Genomic DNA, 19,205 nt, shown 5'->3' on the forward strand with positions numbered 1-19,205 from the left:
GGTCGGCTTCTCCGTTTATAGATTGAGCATCGCGTTGACGGTGACATGCGCTCTCTGCACAACAAGCTTATTAAGATATATATAGATGAAGTGTCCGTATGTGTAATCACCATCGGAATCCGTAGTGCACGTGCGAAACCTCGACCTCGGACAGAGTACGCCTTAGACTTGCGATTGGAGCGTTCGAGCCATGTCCTCGATGTACGGATACCAACGTCTCCTAAAGTTGGAACAAGAACACACCTCATGTCTTCTCCTTCCGGTAGATAGACGATCGATGGTATGTCGCTTTGGTATGACCTGCCGGGATCCGTAGTTTGGGGCGCATGCGACAAGTGCGTGGCTCATAGTAGTCCATCCTGCGCGAGAGGTCCAGGTGACGTTTTCTTTCTCCCCGCCTAGTTGCCGGGGTCGTCCTTCTCAGCATGAGCTGTCGTAAACCACCGCTCGCCTGAACCACGACCAATCCCCAATTCGAGTGCGAGGCGCACTCTCTTCTTCGTCACTCATTATGGACAGCTGGGTTGTGGGTCTTTTTGCCGAAAGCGACCAGGAGTCTGATGACAAGGTAACCGGGGGTTGATGCGATTATTGCATCTTCCCAGGTCTCTCTGTGTCCATGCGTAGTGCGTATATATAGCGAGGAGTCGACTCGCAAAGACGGCAATCACATGACCATGAACATCCAGGCTCAGCCAAAGCTCCACATGGCTGCAAAGGTATAAGTATATATCTACCATCAGTTAGCAACATGAGTTACTCAGAGCCCGATGGAACTTACAACATGTAGCTGCAACCAGGGGACGAGCACATAAGGTTCTTCTGGTTTTGGTCATATACGAGATCGTTGCCACCTGTCTCGCACGTCCGCCATGGACGGTTTGGGAGTGGAAAGAAAAGGTCGTGGTCATGCGGCAATACAAAATAGACAGTTCACCGAAATGCATATTAGCATTCTGTGTTCCGCTCCACCCCCACCTGGTGAGAAAGTCCTTCAGTGTTCTCGCGTCGTCGAGTTGACTCGCCGACCATCTTTTGTGAGTGCGGCAATAATTCGGCTGGGTATACTTTGGACAAGCGCGAGTCGAGTTAGCAGTCGTTCTTCATCCTAAGAGTAGTGAGTACGGTGCCAAAGTCTCGTTAGATGAGAGAAGTTTGCATACCAGAGAGAAGGTTCGCAATGCACGAGATCCTACGGTGGAATAACCCCGGTCTGCTATATATAGAAGTACATGCCGATCAAGACCGAGCAGCATACCAGGGCTGAGCGAAGGGTGTTACAAGAGATTGTGCTTGTGCGTATATATACGAAGAACAAGATAGAGCCAAGTATATACGAAGGCGGTCGTTCCTGCTGGGCTTGCGGATGAACACCCAACAGGAACGGATGTCTTGATTTAGAGAAAGATGGGCCACATAGAGACGGTTCAGCGGTATTTAACTTCAGATTGACGGCTATGCGGTGTTCTCCGAGGCGGTGATGGTGTTTGTCTCTTCGATCGCGCGTTGAAGTTGCACGCGCGGGCAAGTGCGATGGCGGCTGCAGCCGCAACCCTCCTCACCATCGAAGCACCTGCCCGCCGAAGGCCAGGAACATTGCATGACCAGCCATCAAACATTTCGCGCTGCGCATCGTCACATTGTACATTTGGAAAACATCTTTGTGAAGACTTATTGCTACTACCGCATCGCGCATTACTCATACGTTTCCGACTGTTGTACAGGATCTTTGGCATTGACGCCTCTCTTCTCAGATCGTGGTATCATCCCACAGTACGCGCCTCGCTATGCATGTAAAAAGGACAAACTTTTGGAAAAGAACAACTTCACCGCCCACCCACACCGCCTCATATGCATCATCCACCACCCGTACCGTACGTACATGTTCAATACATGTCGTCATCAATCTCTCCTTCAGCGTCGATGTCCTCCTCTCCTTCGGCGTCCACGTCAGCATCCACCATCTCCACGTCCTCACTTGGCATGTTGATTGCCGCGGGAGTGTGTGTGGCGCTTGCCGCCGGGTCTGCAGCGGGCTCTTGCCCAATTCGTGGGGTCGCAGAGCGGGAAGCGGGTCTAGAATCCGATCCGTTCTCCTCTGCATGAGACTTTTCAGAGTTCAGGGCGCGGTGCATGATCCGGTACTGTTGTTTCGGGTTCTTGAGGATCTCGCGACTAGTACTCGTCTCCAGAGGGCCGACGTCTTGAACACTCGCAGCGCCTTCTTCATCAACAGGAGTCGCGTCAGTACCTACGGCCTTGCGCGCCTGTAGTGTCGAGAGCCTCAAGTTGTAATCGACGCGCCATCGCTGCTTCTCGTGGTTCTTCGCCTTGCGCTTGACATGCTCGCCAAACCAGTCACCTTCCGTGTCGCGCAGATGGTCGCCAAATGCAGCCCAGAAACCTGGTAGGGTAATGTAGCCGCCACCAATCGTCTTTTTGACTGCATTGACGGACTGGAGCCAGTCTAGAACATGTCCAACCTCGAAGAGCTCGGTAGTATGTTCAGGACAATGAGAGTGGATGTCGGTAGCAGTCGCACCAGCCAAGAAGATCAAAGGTTGTAGCACCAAGTTCAAGACCCGGTACCACCACGGCCACGTCACGGATTGGCCGTCGATACTGCTCCAAATGGGTAGTAGCGCGCCAGAATCGTTTTTGCCAGGCAGAGGCGGCTCAGGCAAGGCTGACCAAACTGTGGGTTCGGCATCATTCATGGGTGACGGTGGTGTCGTCAACGGCTGTAGTGGGTTGCCGAACTTATAGCTTTCTGTCGGCACAACGTGGATATCCCAGAACAACCGAGCACGGTCAATCGCGCGGTGGTTATAACCGCCTTCGCAGAAACCCCACTTGGATAGTTTCGGAAGTGCGGCGTCGAAGTCGCTGTTGACTGGCGGTAGCTGAGGTACAAGCTTGACGATACCCTCGTTCACCATAGTCATAATAGCCGCAAAGGCACCGTCGTCTTCGCAACGCGACATATTGTAGAACCCTGCATCCTCGTCGGCAAACGCAGCATCCATCTTTTTCTTAATTGCCACGGCGTTCATGAAGTCGTCGAGCTGGAACAGGCGTGTATACTTCTTCGCTAGAGCTTGCGTAAAGTTGTAGTTACGGCCGGGCAAGAGACGCTTGAGCTTGCGCATCCTGATATGCTGCTTGTCCACGAGATCACCTACGACGTTGACAAGTACAGCCTCGCCGAGATCCTTGAACTTTTCGTGAGCCAAGTTTGCGTTGTAGAGTGCTTGTGGGGTAGCCGTGTTTGCACGGATCCATGACCGTGCCTTGAGAAGCTTGTCGTCGGAGGACCAGGTTGCCTTTCGCGATCGATGGAGAGGAGCGGTGAAAGACTGTTGCAGTTGAAGCATTGTCCTCGTCCGATCTGCAGTTGCAGCTTTGTACCACAATACCCGATCCATAATCTCGTAGTTTGACTCATCGACATCGAACTGTTGCAGTGCTTGCCTCAAGACGGGAAGAGGAAGATCGGGATAGGCACACTTACGCATAGCCCATTGTATGAGGCCTGCCCAATCGTGTGTCTCTGGACTCTCGATAGAAGCAACTTTGCCGGCCTCATACGCTTCCAAGTAAAGTGACTGGAATGTTGTGGTGAGCTCACGGATTTGCTCAGCCATGTGCATCTGCATCCAGCTCCAAAGCTTCTTGGCCTTGGTCACGTCGAAGAACCTGTCGCTAGTATGTACGTTCTTGAAAAGGCACCAATCAATCTGCCGATCATTCCCAGATAGCGAAGAGACGACAACGAAGGTGTAGAAAAGCTTTTTGAAGTCGTCCAGCGTGTCAGCAGCCCGGGCATACTGTCGTTCCTCCTTGAACTTGTTGATACGTGTCCTCTTACGCTCGCGCCATGTCTGCACTGCTCTTCCAGGTCTAGGTGCACGCTGAGGAGGTTGGTAGATCGGATCGTTCGGATCGCCTGTCAGACCAGTAAGGCGTTCCAGCAGAGTGGGGGTAGGACCTGGCCTGCCTCGCTGCCGTCCACCGAAGTTCCTTATCCTTGGCTTCTTCGTGTTGAACGGCAAAGTATCGTTGTTGTCTTCTGGCTCATCTTCGTCCTCCGAGCCGGACTGCGCTTCACCATCTGTGCTGGAGTGGACGGTGGTTGCTACATCTGGCGCAGTCGTAGATGTTGCTAGAGAAATCCGAACCCTCTTCCTCGAGGACTGGTCGCGTGGAGCTGCGATCCGGACACGCTTCTTGCTCTTCTTCACATTAGCAGGTCCGTCTGTAGCCTGCTCACTAGAAGCCACAGCTCCAGTGGAATCAGGTTCGTCCGCTGTCACCCCTCCAGTAGAATCCTCTACGACGGGCGGTTCCACGGGCGGTAGGTCGCGCTCACTGACAGCATTGCTGGGCGCCTGTTGCGTGACCAAATCAGGCATTTCTTCATCGCTCTCATCGTCTTCAGGCGGCTCCTCATCAGACTGGTGCTCACGTTCCGGAACGGGTGCAACGATGGGACGCGTCCAAATGAGCGTTATCGGCCCGGACTTCGCGGCCGTAACAGCAGCAACTTCATCATCTGCCATATCGTCGGAGTCTTCGTCGAAAGCTCCCATGTTGGCGGTATACAAAGGAGCCCGACGCAACTTCTTGCTCTTGTCGTTCAAACTAGCCAGTCGTGCCCGCTTCGTGCGCGGTGCGCCGCTGCCGTCCGCGAGCTGTTTAGAAGACGCTTGTTCTACTTGAGCGTTCTGAGCCTTGCGGGCTTTGGCTTCTAGCCTCTTCTGCTTCGACCACACGCTACGCTTTCGAAGCTTAGCTTCAGTAATCTGCCTCTCGAGTTCAGGATTCAATTGGTTGAGGATAATGCTCTCGTCCTTGGGAGCGGGCTCAATCGGTTGGTGCGACACGACCTCGCCAATCAGATCACGAATCTCCTTTGGGTAATACAGGAGTGATTTCTCTGACCTACGGGCATTGTAATCTTTGACTTGGGAATATTGAGCCATGTTATGCGCCAACTTGAGGACTTCCGGGCTCCTTTCGTTCAGATGTGCCCATGTATACATCCTGCGAACGGCAGTCCCTGGCATGTTCTGGTGTTGCGAGGCAAAATTCCAATGTTTCAATCCGAACTTCGGGTCTACAGACATGTTCCTGAGCGTCTCGGTGATAGTGCTAGGAGAAGGCTTCGGGATGTTCGGGTGCCGCTCTTCCCAAAGCGTGAGAAACGGTCGTGGCATTTCACCGCCGCCTGGAAAAACACCGCCGCACATCTTGATGATCTCGAGAATGAGGTTCTGCCGCAACGTGCGTTGGGTTCCTGCAATGCCACCACGTTGTGCTTTCCTTGGTTTGGTGCCCGGGATAGTCGGTACTGGGGTCTCGACGATAGCGCTGTGAACCGCATTAGGCGGAGGAGCACCAGAATTGGCCTCGGGAACGGGAGCTGGCGACGACTGGGCTACCGGACTTGGACTGGCGGCATAAGGGCTCTGATACGGTGTCATAAGGGCGCGCTCGGTTGCATTGATGGCGGCCCAGCCGCCCACCATGCGAGGTGTTGGTACGATTGTCTGGGGCAGTTGTTTCCGTGCCGGCTTGGGTGAAACATCGCTAGGCTCTTCAACATTGGCGGAGCCTGTAGTTATAGCGGGGACAACGTCGTTGCTTCTAATGACCATTGCGTCTGGTACAGAAGATGTCGCTTCTTCTTTGTTGACTTCATTGCTGTCTTGTGACGGCTCGCTATCAAGTACGACCGACTGTCTAGCGGAGACAGATGACTCCCCATGGCTCAGAACATCCTTTTGCGTCTGTATCTCGATCGGTGACTGCGGTTGCATTGGAGAGGGTGACCGTGTTTGAGCCGGGGTCAAGTTTTGCGGGATGGTCTCCAGATGAGCGAGTGGCGCCTCAATATGCGGTTCTGATATAGTTTCGGCCAGAGTGCCTTGTGGTGGTTGAGTCGTCGCTCCATCTCGCTGGGTAACACTGGTCTGCATAGACTGGGGTGTTTGAGAACATTCAGCTTGAATTGCGTCTTGCTCCTGCTCCGATTCTGTTATAAACCAGTCGAGATCGGCTAGATGCGGTAGCTTGAAGGTGGCCATCAAGGCCTTGCGTGGTCGACCTCGCGCAACCTTCTGCTTCATATGAGGGTTGAGAAACAGACCCGGGGAGCATCGCTTGTCGTATTGATCAACCACACCCCGTGCTCGAGAGTCCAGTTTGGAGGCGTCGAGCGGAACGTATGTTCTCGTCAAAGGCCGGGCAATGTGTACTGTAGTTGACTGGCTCGAATGATCATCAGGACGGACAGGGGAAGCTGCGTTTCCGGGCGGACTTCCAACATCAGTGGGCGAGGGCGACATCGATGCCACAGTCCTTGATTCTGACCTCTGTGAAACTGTAGTTTTGGTGAGGCGTCTCTTCGACGTTCTTGGGGTAGCGACCACGTCCTTCGCCTTCCGCTTTCCGGTAACGGGCTCGGGCGAGACATGACCAGTCTCCGGCTCCGTGAGAGTAGGTCCAGGCACATAGTCAGCCTCGGGGTTCTCCATAGAGATGTCGATATCTTTGTCCCTGCAGGGTGAGGCTTGCTTTTTGGTGGATCCTGCGCCCTCTTCCTTCTTTCTCCTCGCCCTGTCCTTCATCTCGGCGTCCCAAATAGCAATGATCTTCGAGTTTTCCAAAGGAATGCCGTCCTTGCGCTCCTGGCGTAGACCATCAATGATATCGTCTGGTATCCGACCCTGACACGACCAACCCATAGCTATCCTTTGCTTGTTGCTGAGGACTGTAGGCTCGGTTGCCGACTTCGTCGTCCGTTTCTTCACCTTCTTCACCACCACAGGCAAACCGCGTTCCTCTCGAATTGCGTTCTCCACGCCCATTGGCATGCGCCCTTTTGGTGCTATGCCCTTCGCTATCCGCTCTTCTGCTGTCATTAACGGCTGAGCTAGTGGACGTTTTGCCGAACCGTGCTCAATGCTGTCGGGTATTGCTGACGGATCACCAGTCTTTTCGCGATGAGCAAGAATTTGGTTTTGAACATGTCTGCTTAGGCGAGCATGGCGATGCAGTCCCAGCTTGGTCTTCTGTTCGGGAGTGAGCGAGATGGTTGAAGGCGTCTTAGAAGCTTTAGCAGCCTTCGGTACCCTGGCGGGCTTGACTTTGACGGCTTTCTGTTTCTTGGACCGACCTGCTGTATCCGATGTTGTAGGTTTCAGCATTGAACTCGAGTGCTTCTGATAGCCGATCTGCTCTGCGACACCGTTATCCCAACGCGGGCCGTTCTTGCGAGGTTTCACAATGGCCAGACCAGCTTCAGATAGTGTTGCTGCACCAGTCTTTCGAACTAAGTCTTTGGCGCTGACGGCTGGGAAACCCCACGCGTTGAGTGACACCTCGCTCGCAGAGCTCTTCGCAGATTTTCCTGGCACCGAAACACCTTCCCAGACAGCGATTTCGTCATCGACGGCTTTCTGGAAATTCTCGTACGTGCGATAGAGGTAGTGAACGAACTTCTTGGCTTTGGTATTACCAGCATCTCGTATGACAGCCAAATGCCGCAGATGGAAAGGCTGTGTCTTCTCCCAGTCATTGGTCACACGGGTGAAATACGATTCAATGGGCCGTCTCCAAAAGGGCCCGACAATCCGGTTGCGTAAAACCTCAGCGTCCCAACCCTGCGCACCAGCCAGTGCAGCAGCATTGAAGATCATGTTCGGAAGAAAGCGGTCAGGCGTCCATTGCGGGGGAATGCTGACAGCTTGATCAGGAGCAGGCTGAGCATTAGCTCGGTCGCTGACATTGGCATCTGGATCGTCTGGCATGTCGTCATTGAGATCGTTCAACAACGAGTCGCCATCGATATCCTCATCGCGTAGCTCGCCCTTCGCATCCGTCGTGATAGGAGCTGTTCGACGGAAACCAAGGTTCCTGACGTCTTCGTCCTGTGGCGCGCGCATGACCTGAATGCATGTGATCCAAGCGTCGGCAGACTTCTTCTTACGAACTCTACGTCGCTTGATCATTCCTGTTTGATCCAGTCGGATAATTGCACCCTGGGTGGCGCGCTTGTTCCAGGATGACATTGGGACACCCTAGTAATGTTAGAACGCGACACATGATTATAAAGGCCGTACACTTACCAGCTTCTCCCTGATAGATCGCGTGGGAACGATGCCACCTTGGCCGACTTTGTTGTACAGGAGTTGAGCAAAGTTCCGGACCACAAACGTACCGTCCTCCTGATACACGTCCTCAACGGCACTAGACTCGATGAAGGTGTTCTGAGAGACGAATTTGTTGTGAATACAGAGGCTGGTGCGCATCTTGTTGGATTGTACAGAAATCTTGCTGATGTAGTTCTTGCGAGCTAACTCATCCGTCCTATGCGGAACAGACCTCTTATCCTGGCCACTGACGTTGATCAGTTCAGGCTGTGTGATGCCTGCCGATCCGCGGGCAGCAATGAGAGAGAGCAAGACAAACTCCATGGCGGGGACCTTCTTCAAGTCGATACCGTGGCCTGTCAACGCCTGCCATACCCTGCTCTGACTCGCATACAAACGAGGGGCAGTGATGTCAGGGCTGGGATCGTCAAAGACTGCTGTGGTACGATGCGGTCCATCTGGCAGGTTACGTCGCGGTCGTGACAATTTTGGATGGGTGGGAGTTTCGGACGACCGAGTGGAGAGGTCTTGCGGGTCATGTTGATCTCCGAGGATGTGTTGGCGCAGAGAGTCCCGCAAAGCAAAGAGAGATTTGGAAGGCTGCTCTACTGCTTTGATGGGATTATCGGAAGTTTGAAGTGAACCTGTTGCGGGTGTCTCGCCGATGGTACCAGTCTCGTGTAGCTCGGCCGCCTCGAACTCTGAGAGAGTGTATTGACGAACTTCCTGTTGGTAGACTATGCGGATATCAGGATGATCAGTGAGCCAATGCCACAGACGCTCATAGAACGTGCGGCCAGGTCCAACCGACGGAAGACGGCTGTCTCCATCATCAGACTTGGGTCCGCCGTTATCGACGCCTTGTTTGTAGAAAGTCTCTACGAAGTGACGGAAGTCTGCGCTAGTAGCACCTAGGACATGTCAGTGAATGAGACGATGGAGTAAATGACGAAAAGGCTGAAGCAAAGGGAAGACAGGGATCAAGGTGAAGCGAACGCGACACTCCCCCTTCCAAGCAGTCTGGTGTTGAAGCTCATAGAGGAGTGGAGTCGCTCAGATGAAGGCCAGTGCGCGAACGGAAGCAACGACTACACGCGCAACGAGTCATGCATACCTTGAATGCCGCGAAGTGCAATTTCTGACAGCAGAAATTCCAACAGCTTGTCAAAACCTGACGCCATATTGCTACCACCCGTCCCCCTTCAACTCCGGTAGTGTGATTGGGATTGCGATGACACGCGCTTAAGGCATGTCAAAAGTGGCGATGCGGCGATTCGAACGCGCACTGCGGGAGGATGCTGGGTAAGATCGCGCCGTGAGTGGCTGCAGCCGTTGTGGATCACTGCTGGGCGCAGGAGTCGGTGTATCCAGGATACCAAAAATTCCCAGCGCGCGCTTGGAGTAGTTTGCAGAAGTTGTCGATGTCGAGTTTCGAACGCGTGCAAAAAGTTGTCGAATCGGTAAATACTTTGGCAGCGTTTAGGTGGGGTTGGGAGCTGCAGAAAAGTGACTAAGAGAGGAAGAAACCTGCCCCGCGTCGCGCCTTGGCGGCTTGGTCCGCGCTCGCGCTAATCGAATAGGCAGGCACGCAGGCAAGTGCACTCACTTATCTGATAGTCGCCGTCCCGTCGTCCAGAGGAAGCCGCTGCTCTTTCAGGCGCACATACTGGTGCTACCCAAGATTTGGATGCATCTCCGCACAAACCCTAGCCAAATCAATACACATGTTCAGGGCCGACCTTAGTAAAAGATGATCTTTTGCAAGCACTAATAGCACTCCGACATGTCCTTCATCTCTCCCTTCGGTACATCAGCATCAAAACCTGGCCATGGATCCATAATCCTCGAAATTCTTCCTCCGGATACGCCTGTCCTTCGAACCGTGTCATATCAATATCCACTCAAGCTAGTCGCCCCAGATCCCCTAGCACCACCCAATTATGGCAGAGAAGCAGAGGATGCCACAGCAGCAGTCACCCCCTGTCTCATTCATACAGTGTTTCTGTTGACCTATGGTGGAGGTATCGTAGCCGGAGACAGTATAGACCTGGAAGTCAGACTGGACAGCAGTACACGGCTGATACTGTTGACGCAAGGGTCGACCAAGATCTTCAAGACCCCTACTCCAGAGCTAGTCTCACGACAACATATGAACATACATCTCAAGAACAATTCCGCCTTAGTCTATCTCCCCGATCCAGTGCAGCCTTTTGCCAACACGGCCTTTTCCCAGTCCCAGATCTATCACTTGGAGAAAGAGCAAGGTAATCTGTGTGTCTGCGACTGGGTCACAAGCGGCCGTTCCGCACGGGGAGAGAATTGGGACATTTACGAATATAAGAGCCGCAACGAGGTCTGGACCGTAGACGATGCCGGCAAAAGGAGACTGCTTCTACGGGACAACCTCATTCTAGACAAGCATGGGAAGACAGGGCTGCTACTCTCATCACGTATGGACAGCTATTCTGTCTTCGGCACCTTGATCGTTCGCGGCCCCATCTTTTCGTCACTGTCAAAGTTCTTCTTGGATGAGTTCGAGGCACTACCGCGTATTGGTGGGAGGAACTGGGGCGACGTGGTGCAGCCAGAGCTTCAAGCGCATGAGCAGAGGCGGTATGAGAGGCAGCAGAGAGAAAAGGTCGATGGGTTGATATGGAGTGCCGCGAACGTGAGGGGCTTTGTCCTGGTCAAGTTCGCCAGCAGGGAAGTTGAAGGCTCGAGGAACTGGCTGAGAGACATGATCAAGGAGGAAGGGTCGCTGTTGAATGCATTTGGGGAAAGGGCAATTTTGTGTTTGAAGTGAAGCTAGCATTCGAAGATACCCGAGACCACGTAGATGAATGGAAAAGCAGAACTGGTTGGATGTCGTGTCTTAATGTTGTTCGTCGAGCGACTCGCAGCCCCACGCGGCGTGTTGAAGGCCCAAGCACCCGGCGTCCCAAAAGTCGATGGGTGACGTGCATAGCCGCACCTGAACGCTCGTCCAGCCGCGCACCCACGTCCCCTACCTGACCCTATGCCCTACCACCGACCTGTCGTGGTCTCTTTGTCGTCAATATGAGCGGCAGGCTCGTCGCGGGCCGCCTTTCCACCATCGCACGCCGCTCACCGCTGCTCACTCCACGCTTCTACACGACGCACTCGCTGCCCGCCGGTGGCCTCCTCCGCAACCAAGCCGGCCTACGCCTGGTGAAGCGACGACCATGGCCACTGGGTAGCTATTCGCTGCACAACATCCCCGCCACACGCTCCATCTCCTTTGCGCGCGTCATACCGAAGCTGGTCGGCAAGTTTGCGACTGTAGGCGCCGCTGCAGGAGGGGCTGTCGTTGCAGGCGTCTCATATATTCAGTACCAAGCTGGCCGTATGTACATTCACGCTAACACTTTGACTGGCTCTAACGCAAACAGAGGCGGGAACATTCGCACTCGATCTCTTCCACCGAACCAAGGACGGCGCGACCGAATTTGCGGGCGGCGCACTCAGCACCGCAAATGGCTTCTTCGACCAGCTAGAAAAGGGCTTCAAGTCGACCAAGGACGAATTCGAGGGCGTGCAATACCCGGAATGGCTACAACGCCTGCTCGCCAAGGACGAATCTGGTGGTGGTGGCAGTAACGGTGGCGGCAGGGGCCCCGAAGAACCCAAGCAGAGCGGTGCTGGATCTGCTGCTGCCGGTGCATCAACAGCTGCAGCGTTCGGATATGCTCAGGAAGACGACGAGGACAGGCCGCAGGCGGAGAAGATCGCACGAGACGAGCAGATGATGATGCTCACCAAGAAGATGATTGAGATACGTGGGCTTCTGCAGACTGTTGGACAGTCCGACTCGCTCACGTTGCCCTCCATTGTTGTCATCGGCTCACAATCGTCCGGAAAGAGTTCGGTCTTGGAAGCCATCGTGGGCCACGAGTTTTTGCCCAAGGGACACAACATGGTTACGCGACGACCCATCGAGCTCACACTTGTCAACACACCAGATGCGCACGCAGAGTACTGCGAATTCCCTGCTCTCGGCTTGGGAAAGGTCACAGATTTCAGCCAGGTGCAGAAGACGTTGACAGACCTGAACCTGGCTGTACCAGCGAGCGACTGCGTCTCCGATGACCCTATCCAACTGCGCATCTACTCGCCAAATGTCCCCGATCTCTCCCTGATAGACCTGCCCGGCTACATCCAGGTCGTTGGCCGAGACCAGCCCCCGCAGCTGAAGGAAAAGATCTCGCAGCTTTGCGAGAAATACATCAAGGCACCCAATGTCATCCTCGCCATCTCCGCCGCCGACGTGGATCTGGCCAACAGCACGGCGCTGCGAGCGTCCCGACGCATGGACCCTCGAGGCGAGAGGACTATTGGTGTCATTACAAAGATGGACCTTGTGGATGCCGAACGCGGTGCCAGCCTTCTCAGCGACCAGAAGTATGCTCTGCGCCTGGGATACGTCGGTGTCGTGTGTCGGGTACCACCCGGTGCTGGTGGCTCCAAGCTCTTCAGCCGCGGCAACGGCAACATCACCAATGCGATTACAAAGAACGAAAAAGCGTACTTCTCTTCGCATCCCGAGTTTTCAGAAGGATCAGAGCTCGCCGTCGGTACCCAGAACCTCAAGAAGAAGCTCATGCATGTGCTCGAGCAGACCATGGCCGGCAGCCTTAAGACGACAAGCGAGGCTATCCAAAGGGAGCTCGAAGATGCCCGATACGAATACAAGGTCCAATACAACGAGCGACCTATCAGCGCAGAGTCATACCTTGCGGAATCATTAGATGGTTTCAAGCACTCCTTCCGTGGCTTTACCGAGCAGTTCGGCCGCCAACAAGTTCGTGATTTACTCAAGCACGAGCTCGACCAGCAGGTACTCAACCTGCTTGCACAGCGCTACTGGAACAGGCCTTTCGACGACCTTAGCGTTCCCTTCCCCGAGACCGACCCTCTCACGAACCTTGCCAAAGCTGATATTGATGGCGAAGATCAAATATGGCAGATCAAGCTCGACAGTTCCAGTGCTGCACTTACGAAATTGGGTGTCGGACGTCTAGCCACCAACGTTGTCGCAAGTGCGCTCCAAGCACACATCGACCGCCTCATCACCAACTCTCGTTTCGCCGCCCACCCCTTCGCCCGACAAGCCATTACCGACGCGTCCACCTCCATCCTCAAAGACCTCTCCTATGACATCTCCGACGAGTTGGAGATCTGCATCAAGCCCTACAAATACCGCATCGAAGTCGAGGACAACGAATGGGCAAAGGGTCGGGAAAATGTCACAGCTGTGCTCAAGGATGAGCTGAAGGTCGTCGAGGCTGCCGTAAAGCAGCTCGAAGAACAAGTTGGTGGCCGCAAGCGAGTCAGGGACGTAATGTCGTTCATTGACCGCGTACGAAGCGGACAAGTCGTTCTTGAAGGTGACGGAGTTGGCGGTGCCGGCGGCTTCAGCTCTGCACTCCTTGCTAAGGGTAAGTCTATCTCTCTTACCAATCTATCTCATCTGAACGCAACACTAACAATATTACAGGCCGGGAAGCAGTCTTCCTCCGAGACCGTATCGACGTGCTCAAACTACGCCTCCTCGCCATCAAGAGCAAGCAATGCGCCAGCAAGAAGAACAAATACCACTGCCCAGAAGTTTTCCTCGACGCCGTCGCAGACAAGCTTACAACAACTGCCGATCTGTTCCTTGACGCTGAGCTGCTAAGCAAATTCTACTACATTGTAAGCCATTGCCCCTCTCCTTACCCACACAACTTCCGCTAACACCCTCTAGTTCCCCCGTGAACTCGACGCCCGCCTAGGCCGCGGTCTCTCCCAAGAAGAAATCGACCGTTTCGCCAAAGAAGACCCCAAGATCAAACGCCATCTCGATGTCGTGCGTCGTAAGGACCTTCTCGAACACGTACTCAAGGAAATGGAGGGTCTGCGCCAACTCGAGCAAAGAGAGAAGCGCATGATGGGCCGCCGGGACGATAGGGATGAGCGGAGGAAGAAGGGCTGGAGTATGTTCTAGATGTAGGAATGACTGGATGACGACGGCCTTCGTGTTGGGTATAGACTGTATGGCGCTGTTGGCGTTTCGTGAAGCGGAAAAGAAGCTTCTTTGTTGATGTTGATGACGATGACTTCGCTACTCTCTTGTTGGTCTTATTGGATTGAGATTATGTATATATGATTTTCTGATCACACTGTTCCCGCTCATCCAGGTCGATACGCTGATGGCTGACGGTCGCTGTAAGGGAACATGTTGCATGTCGATGACGACTTAGGGATATGAGAAAGATGGTTGATTTCAACCTCATCTATCGGGTATCTTCAACTAGTGCCACCGAGAACTATAATGCTAGGTCCCCCACAAGAACAAACTCCTTCAGAACGCCATACATGCCACGTGAAATCGTATCTTCATCTTCCCTCCCCTCTTCTCAAGGGTCGGTGGTCTCAATCAACCGATCAGACCCCAGTGTCTCTTAACCCCCCAGTCCAACCTCGTCATACCCTGCAAATCATCTCCGTTCAAGTATCCCACGCCCTCCTCCACCAGCATCTTCCACACCCTGTTCCTCAATCCAATAGGAAACTTGGGCGCACTCCAGTAGCGCGACATCAACCCTCTCTCCTTTGCGCTTTGGATCTGAGCGCGGATCTTAAGGCGTTGAGCTTCGGTGATGCGACCGAACCAAAGTGTGCCGATTGAGTGGCCAAAGTTGACGGATGCGTAGTACGAGTTTGTGCTATCGAAATGGGAAGTGGGTGTTGTGCCGACTGTGCCCTGGCCGCCACGAGTGGTGACTGAACCTTCATCGAGCTTGTCCAAGGGAGCGTCGAAGAAGATGTCGCGGTAGGTTGAGTTTGCGGTGATGAGGTCGAAGGGGGCGTTGCCAGTTGCGACAACGGTGATCGCGCCTTCGATGGTGGTGTTGCCGTTGAAGTAGGTTAAGTAGCCCTTTTCGCGGAGTGCGCTGAGTTGTTGCGATACGACGGGGAAGATGTCGTGACCGTTGTTCTTGAAGTCGACTAGTAGGACCAGAGTCTGCGCAGGCTCGGTGTCGAAGATGCCGTTCTTGACGTTGGATGAAGTGGAAAAGTCTCCAAGCTCGTTCTTGTGGTCTAACATCTTGACCAATGGGTCGACGTACATGGACGTAAAGGTGCCATCTTGCGTTAGAGCGTTGGTGCTGTGACCAACGTACAGTTCCTCATCGAAGAGCCAAACATCTGCTTCGACGCCTGTGCAACCCCAGCGCAGGGCGTCGTACAATGGTACTCGGCGCCAGTAATCGTTGTGCGAGTGGCAAGGGACCGGAGTTACGTCGCGTGTTATATCTAAGAGCTGCGCCTTGTCTAACACACTCGAGTCGAACGACGAGACTACATAATCATCCAGAAAGGTAGGCACGTAGCCGAGAAATACGTTGACGATGTGAAGAACACCACTAATAGAGTCAGTATACTTATTCTTCTTTCTCCAGATCATGACAGGATGACAGCTGCATGTAGGGCAGGGGACTGTCGAATGAGAGGGTGGCCGCCGGAACGCGCGGAAGCTAAGGTCTGACAGGCACTTACAAGAAGATGAATACCAGCAGTGGTATTATAACACAGGCTTTAGCTGCATATTTCCTCTTCACTCGATACTTCTTCGACTGCGTCTTTTCATCCGGTAGCCTCACACGTCCACAGTCCTCGTCGGCCCGCAACTTTGCATTCCGTCTTCGAATGCTCATCCTCAGCCGGCGCCAGAACCCAGGTCGCGATACTATCTCCTCCTCGTCCGAAGCAAAGATGGAGCCGTTGCCATCTTCTAGCTCGCGCAAGGAAACATGAGGTGCTTTTGCATCGAAAGAAGATTCCGAGTCGGAAGAGATGCGTAGAAGAGGTTGGGTGGAGGGGGTTTCGGTAGCCATCTTCAGGCACGAGCCAATCGCAGGCAAGGATCTGGCACGACTAACTTGCTGGACCCTGAGAGGTGGGGCAAGCGACATCGATATGTGCAGCGCACCTGTTCAAAGATGGAGGCTGCGATGAAAGAATTGAGATGTTAAAGGTCGTCTTTGCTCGCCCGGGCGAGTTTGCACCTCAGAACCAAGGCGTTCGCTGGCTAAACACACCTTCCTCTTCGACAGTCGGTCCAAAACGCCACGAGCTTTGTACCGGTGATCCAGACTGGCTATTGTCCCGTCCTTGCGTTCGGAGGAGGCTAGACTGGCGCGATGCACCTCCGCAGTTCAGTGCAGGATCCAGAAAGTCGCGCAAAACGCAGGGTCCAGTTCCTTGGTTAAGCCTCTTAAGATTCTCGCTGTCGATGGGTTGAAGTCGAAAGGCTTTGGAGTTGTCAAGAGCAATCTGGGTCGGAGGCTACTTATTGCGAGACAGAGTGCGATCGGCCAGCCCACCCGTGAAACGAATTCAACCCTCGAAGATAAAGTGCGGGCTATCAGCATGCAAGCCCTCGAGACAGCCGCAGCGCCCAGCAGCGTTCGAGAACTGGTGCACGGCCTGGAGAGCGAGTTCGGGCACGCAACACGGCTGGCGATGGTGATTGGTTGCGAGTGAGAGGATGACCGACACTCAACGGCAGATGCTAACGACTCGGTCTGGTGAAAGTCGGAGCAGATGATCAGAAAGGTTGTGCTTTGGACGGGCACGTTGCTGAGCTTGCGCACTCAGTGGTTTATTTGAATGCGGCGGTGGACTGGTAGCGATAGACGACGCATCCACGTTGCACCTGCCCGGACGCGTAGTGGTGATGGCTTCGGTCCGAAACTGTCACAATGGGGCATCATTTTTGCCTTGATTGCGAAACAATGCATATAGTCTCGATAGCGTCGTGTTCCCAGGATTGACGGGTTGCATGCTGCGCGTCTCTCGCTGAGCTAATTGAACACGGCCACACGACTGCCGTGATTGGTCCCAGCGTACGTTGTAGGTTTTCGGTCGTTCTGTTCTGGGCCTGCGCCACACTTGAAAGCTTGCAGATGAGGCGGTAAGCCGGAAGCTCTAAGCATCGCAAGCACCGCCTCGGCAGGCCGTGTATATTTTCTCCATGTCTTGTAGCACCTCCGCAAGTGAAGATGGCGGGGTGAAGCCGAGCGACACGTGCGCATAATGCCAAGATATCCGATCCCCACTTGCCCGATAATCCCTGTCGCGACTCCGTAACTTTTTGCGACAGCCATCGACTGATTACCGTCGGGACTCGGTATCGAATAGACAGCCAGCCAATACCCAATATGCCTCACAAACACAGACGCGTGGAGGAGGATGATACCCAGTACGTCATTCCGTATTCTCGCAAGCCTAATCACTTGTAGTCCAAATCTGACCCGGCGCCAACAGGTTCAACCTTCCACCCAACGTCCACGCCGCTCCCCTCGCCGTCGGCAAAGCGCGCACCTTTAGCACAGCTACCAAAGGCAAAAAGCGCAAAGTAAACCAAGTCGAAGGTTATGGCGCAGACGACACCCCCAAGGCCTTCCAACGGCTAATGGCCTTCTCCCAGGGAGGACAAAAGAAGCGCTCAGGGCTCGACGATGGCACGGTGAAAACCAAGAAGCAGAAGAAGCAAGCCGCAGCTGAGGCAGTGGAGAAGGATGATGCAAACAACAAGAGCGAGGATCAGGTGCAATCAGCGACCGCGCTGAAGATACAACCTGGAGAGTCGATGCACGAGTTCCGCGCGCGAGTTGACGCAGCGTTGCCAATGTCGGGTATCACCAAGTCCGGCAAAAAGGTTGCGGGTGTCAGCGATCACAGAGTCACCAAGCACGAGCGGCATCTCAAACGTCTGCAAAAGGGATGGAGGGAAGAAGAAGCGCGGATACGAGAGAAGGAGATGGAGGCAGCGGAACTGGCAGAAGAGGAACAAGACGAGCTGGATGCCATGTGGGAAGACAAGACAGCCGATCTGGAAACCACACGAACGGTGAACGGCAAGAAGAAGAAGGCGAAGAAGAACAAACGCAGGAAGCTGGCGGGCGAGGTGGACAATGGCAGCGAAGACGAGTGGGAAGCTCTCAAGAAGAAGAGAGAAGAACGGAAGGGCTTACACGACATTGTCCACGCGCCGCCAACGTTCGACAAGGTGCCGAGAGAGATCTTCAAGGTCAAGAATGGTGCAGGCGCCAAAGTCGGAAATGTCCCCAAACTGGCTGGTAGCTTGAGGAAAAGGGAGGAGTTGGGCGAGGAGCGTCAGAAGATGATTGACAAGTACCGTGAGATGATGGCTGCGAAGAGGGGGACGCAGGAATGATGTGTTGGTTTTGGTCGATCATGAGATACCCCAGATACATATACATCGTGCTACGCTGTGAATGCCGATCGCATGGTCCATTGAAGAATCGCAATCAGTTGTCACCTTAATCGTTAATGCGTTGCTTTTCTATTATATCTGACAACAGCGATGCGGACAGATGGAAGTACACAAAGAAGACAATCAGATAGTGTGCAGCCCTTGGTAGAGAATACTATCGCATTCCAAAACCACAGTATACACTGCAGAGTATCAGTCTGTAGCATCGCTTTTCGTTGCCGGGAATAATATGCTTGTACTGTTGTCGTGCCGCGCGTCGGCTCATGGTGAAGGCATTCAGTTGTGGTCTGGGTGTCCAGCTTTCACCCCGGCAATACAGATAAACGTTATCAATGGCGCTTCTGTGAAAGCAAGGCTTCGCTGTTACCGCATCGAGAATCTTTGAAAATCCGTCGAAGACAGCAAAGTCCTGAGAGCAACACATCGCTGTTCCCACAATAGGAAGGTTTAGAGAACCTTGGCACTGTCGATCGCTGCTAGAATAAGAGGGCAGGCCTGCCAAATAGCCTTGGCAGAATGCGCACGGATACTGCCTCTTGGGGTAACTTTAGAAGTCCGTTGAAGACGGCATTTCGTGAAAGCAAAAGGTCGCGGTGCCAAGCCATGTCACGTGGCGGAGCATCCCGACTGGGTAGGAGGCGAAACAGGCGTGGATTGTAGCACTTTGGCAAAAGCAAAACATCGCGAAGCCAAGACGTTGTGGGTCGCTGAAAAGTGGGACGAGAGGGGTTTCACGCTACAAGACTGAC

The 19,205-nt window shown here is 53.9% G+C and overlaps 5 protein-coding genes across 5 annotated transcripts; 3 read left to right on the forward strand and 2 right to left on the reverse strand.

The window, feature by feature from the left end:
* Positions 1-1,886: 1,886 nt before the first annotated feature.
* J4E79_009428 (uncharacterized protein) lies at positions 1,887-9,334 on the reverse strand (the record flags this gene model as incomplete). Its single annotated transcript, XM_049358274.1, has 3 exons — positions 1,887-8,081; positions 8,130-9,064; positions 9,268-9,334. 3 exons carry the CDS (start codon positions 9,332-9,334, stop codon positions 1,887-1,889), a joined length of 7,197 nt encoding a protein of 2,398 aa, XP_049207129.1.
* Positions 9,335-10,302: 968 nt separating this feature from the next.
* J4E79_009429 (uncharacterized protein) lies at positions 10,303-10,956 on the forward strand (the record flags this gene model as incomplete). Its single annotated transcript, XM_049358275.1, has 1 exon — positions 10,303-10,956. One exon carries the CDS (start codon positions 10,303-10,305, stop codon positions 10,954-10,956), a length of 654 nt encoding a protein of 217 aa, XP_049207130.1.
* A 254-nt stretch (positions 10,957-11,210) lies between these two features.
* J4E79_009430 (uncharacterized protein) lies at positions 11,211-14,157 on the forward strand (the record flags this gene model as incomplete). The annotated part of the gene is made up of 4 exons (XM_049358276.1): positions 11,211-11,517; positions 11,564-13,609; positions 13,669-13,865; positions 13,918-14,157. The coding sequence occupies 4 exons, from the start codon at positions 11,211-11,213 to the stop codon at positions 14,155-14,157; spliced, it is 2,790 nt and encodes a 929-aa protein (XP_049207131.1).
* Positions 14,158-14,589: 432 nt separating this feature from the next.
* On the reverse strand, positions 14,590-15,621 carry J4E79_009431 (uncharacterized protein; the record flags this gene model as incomplete). Its single annotated transcript, XM_049358277.1, has 1 exon — positions 14,590-15,621. The coding sequence occupies one exon, from the start codon at positions 15,619-15,621 to the stop codon at positions 14,590-14,592; it is 1,032 nt and encodes a 343-aa protein (XP_049207132.1).
* A 1,756-nt stretch (positions 15,622-17,377) lies between these two features.
* On the forward strand, positions 17,378-18,396 carry J4E79_009432 (uncharacterized protein; the record flags this gene model as incomplete). The annotated part of the gene is made up of 2 exons (XM_049358278.1): positions 17,378-17,418; positions 17,484-18,396. The coding sequence occupies 2 exons, from the start codon at positions 17,378-17,380 to the stop codon at positions 18,394-18,396; spliced, it is 954 nt and encodes a 317-aa protein (XP_049207133.1).
* Positions 18,397-19,205: the final 809 nt, after the last annotated feature.

The sequence above is a fragment of the Alternaria viburni genome, assembly GCF_023758015.1.
Source record: "Alternaria viburni strain BMP 2772 chromosome Unknown scaffold_25, whole genome shotgun sequence".
Classification (NCBI taxonomy): domain Eukaryota; kingdom Fungi; phylum Ascomycota; class Dothideomycetes; order Pleosporales; family Pleosporaceae; genus Alternaria; species Alternaria viburni.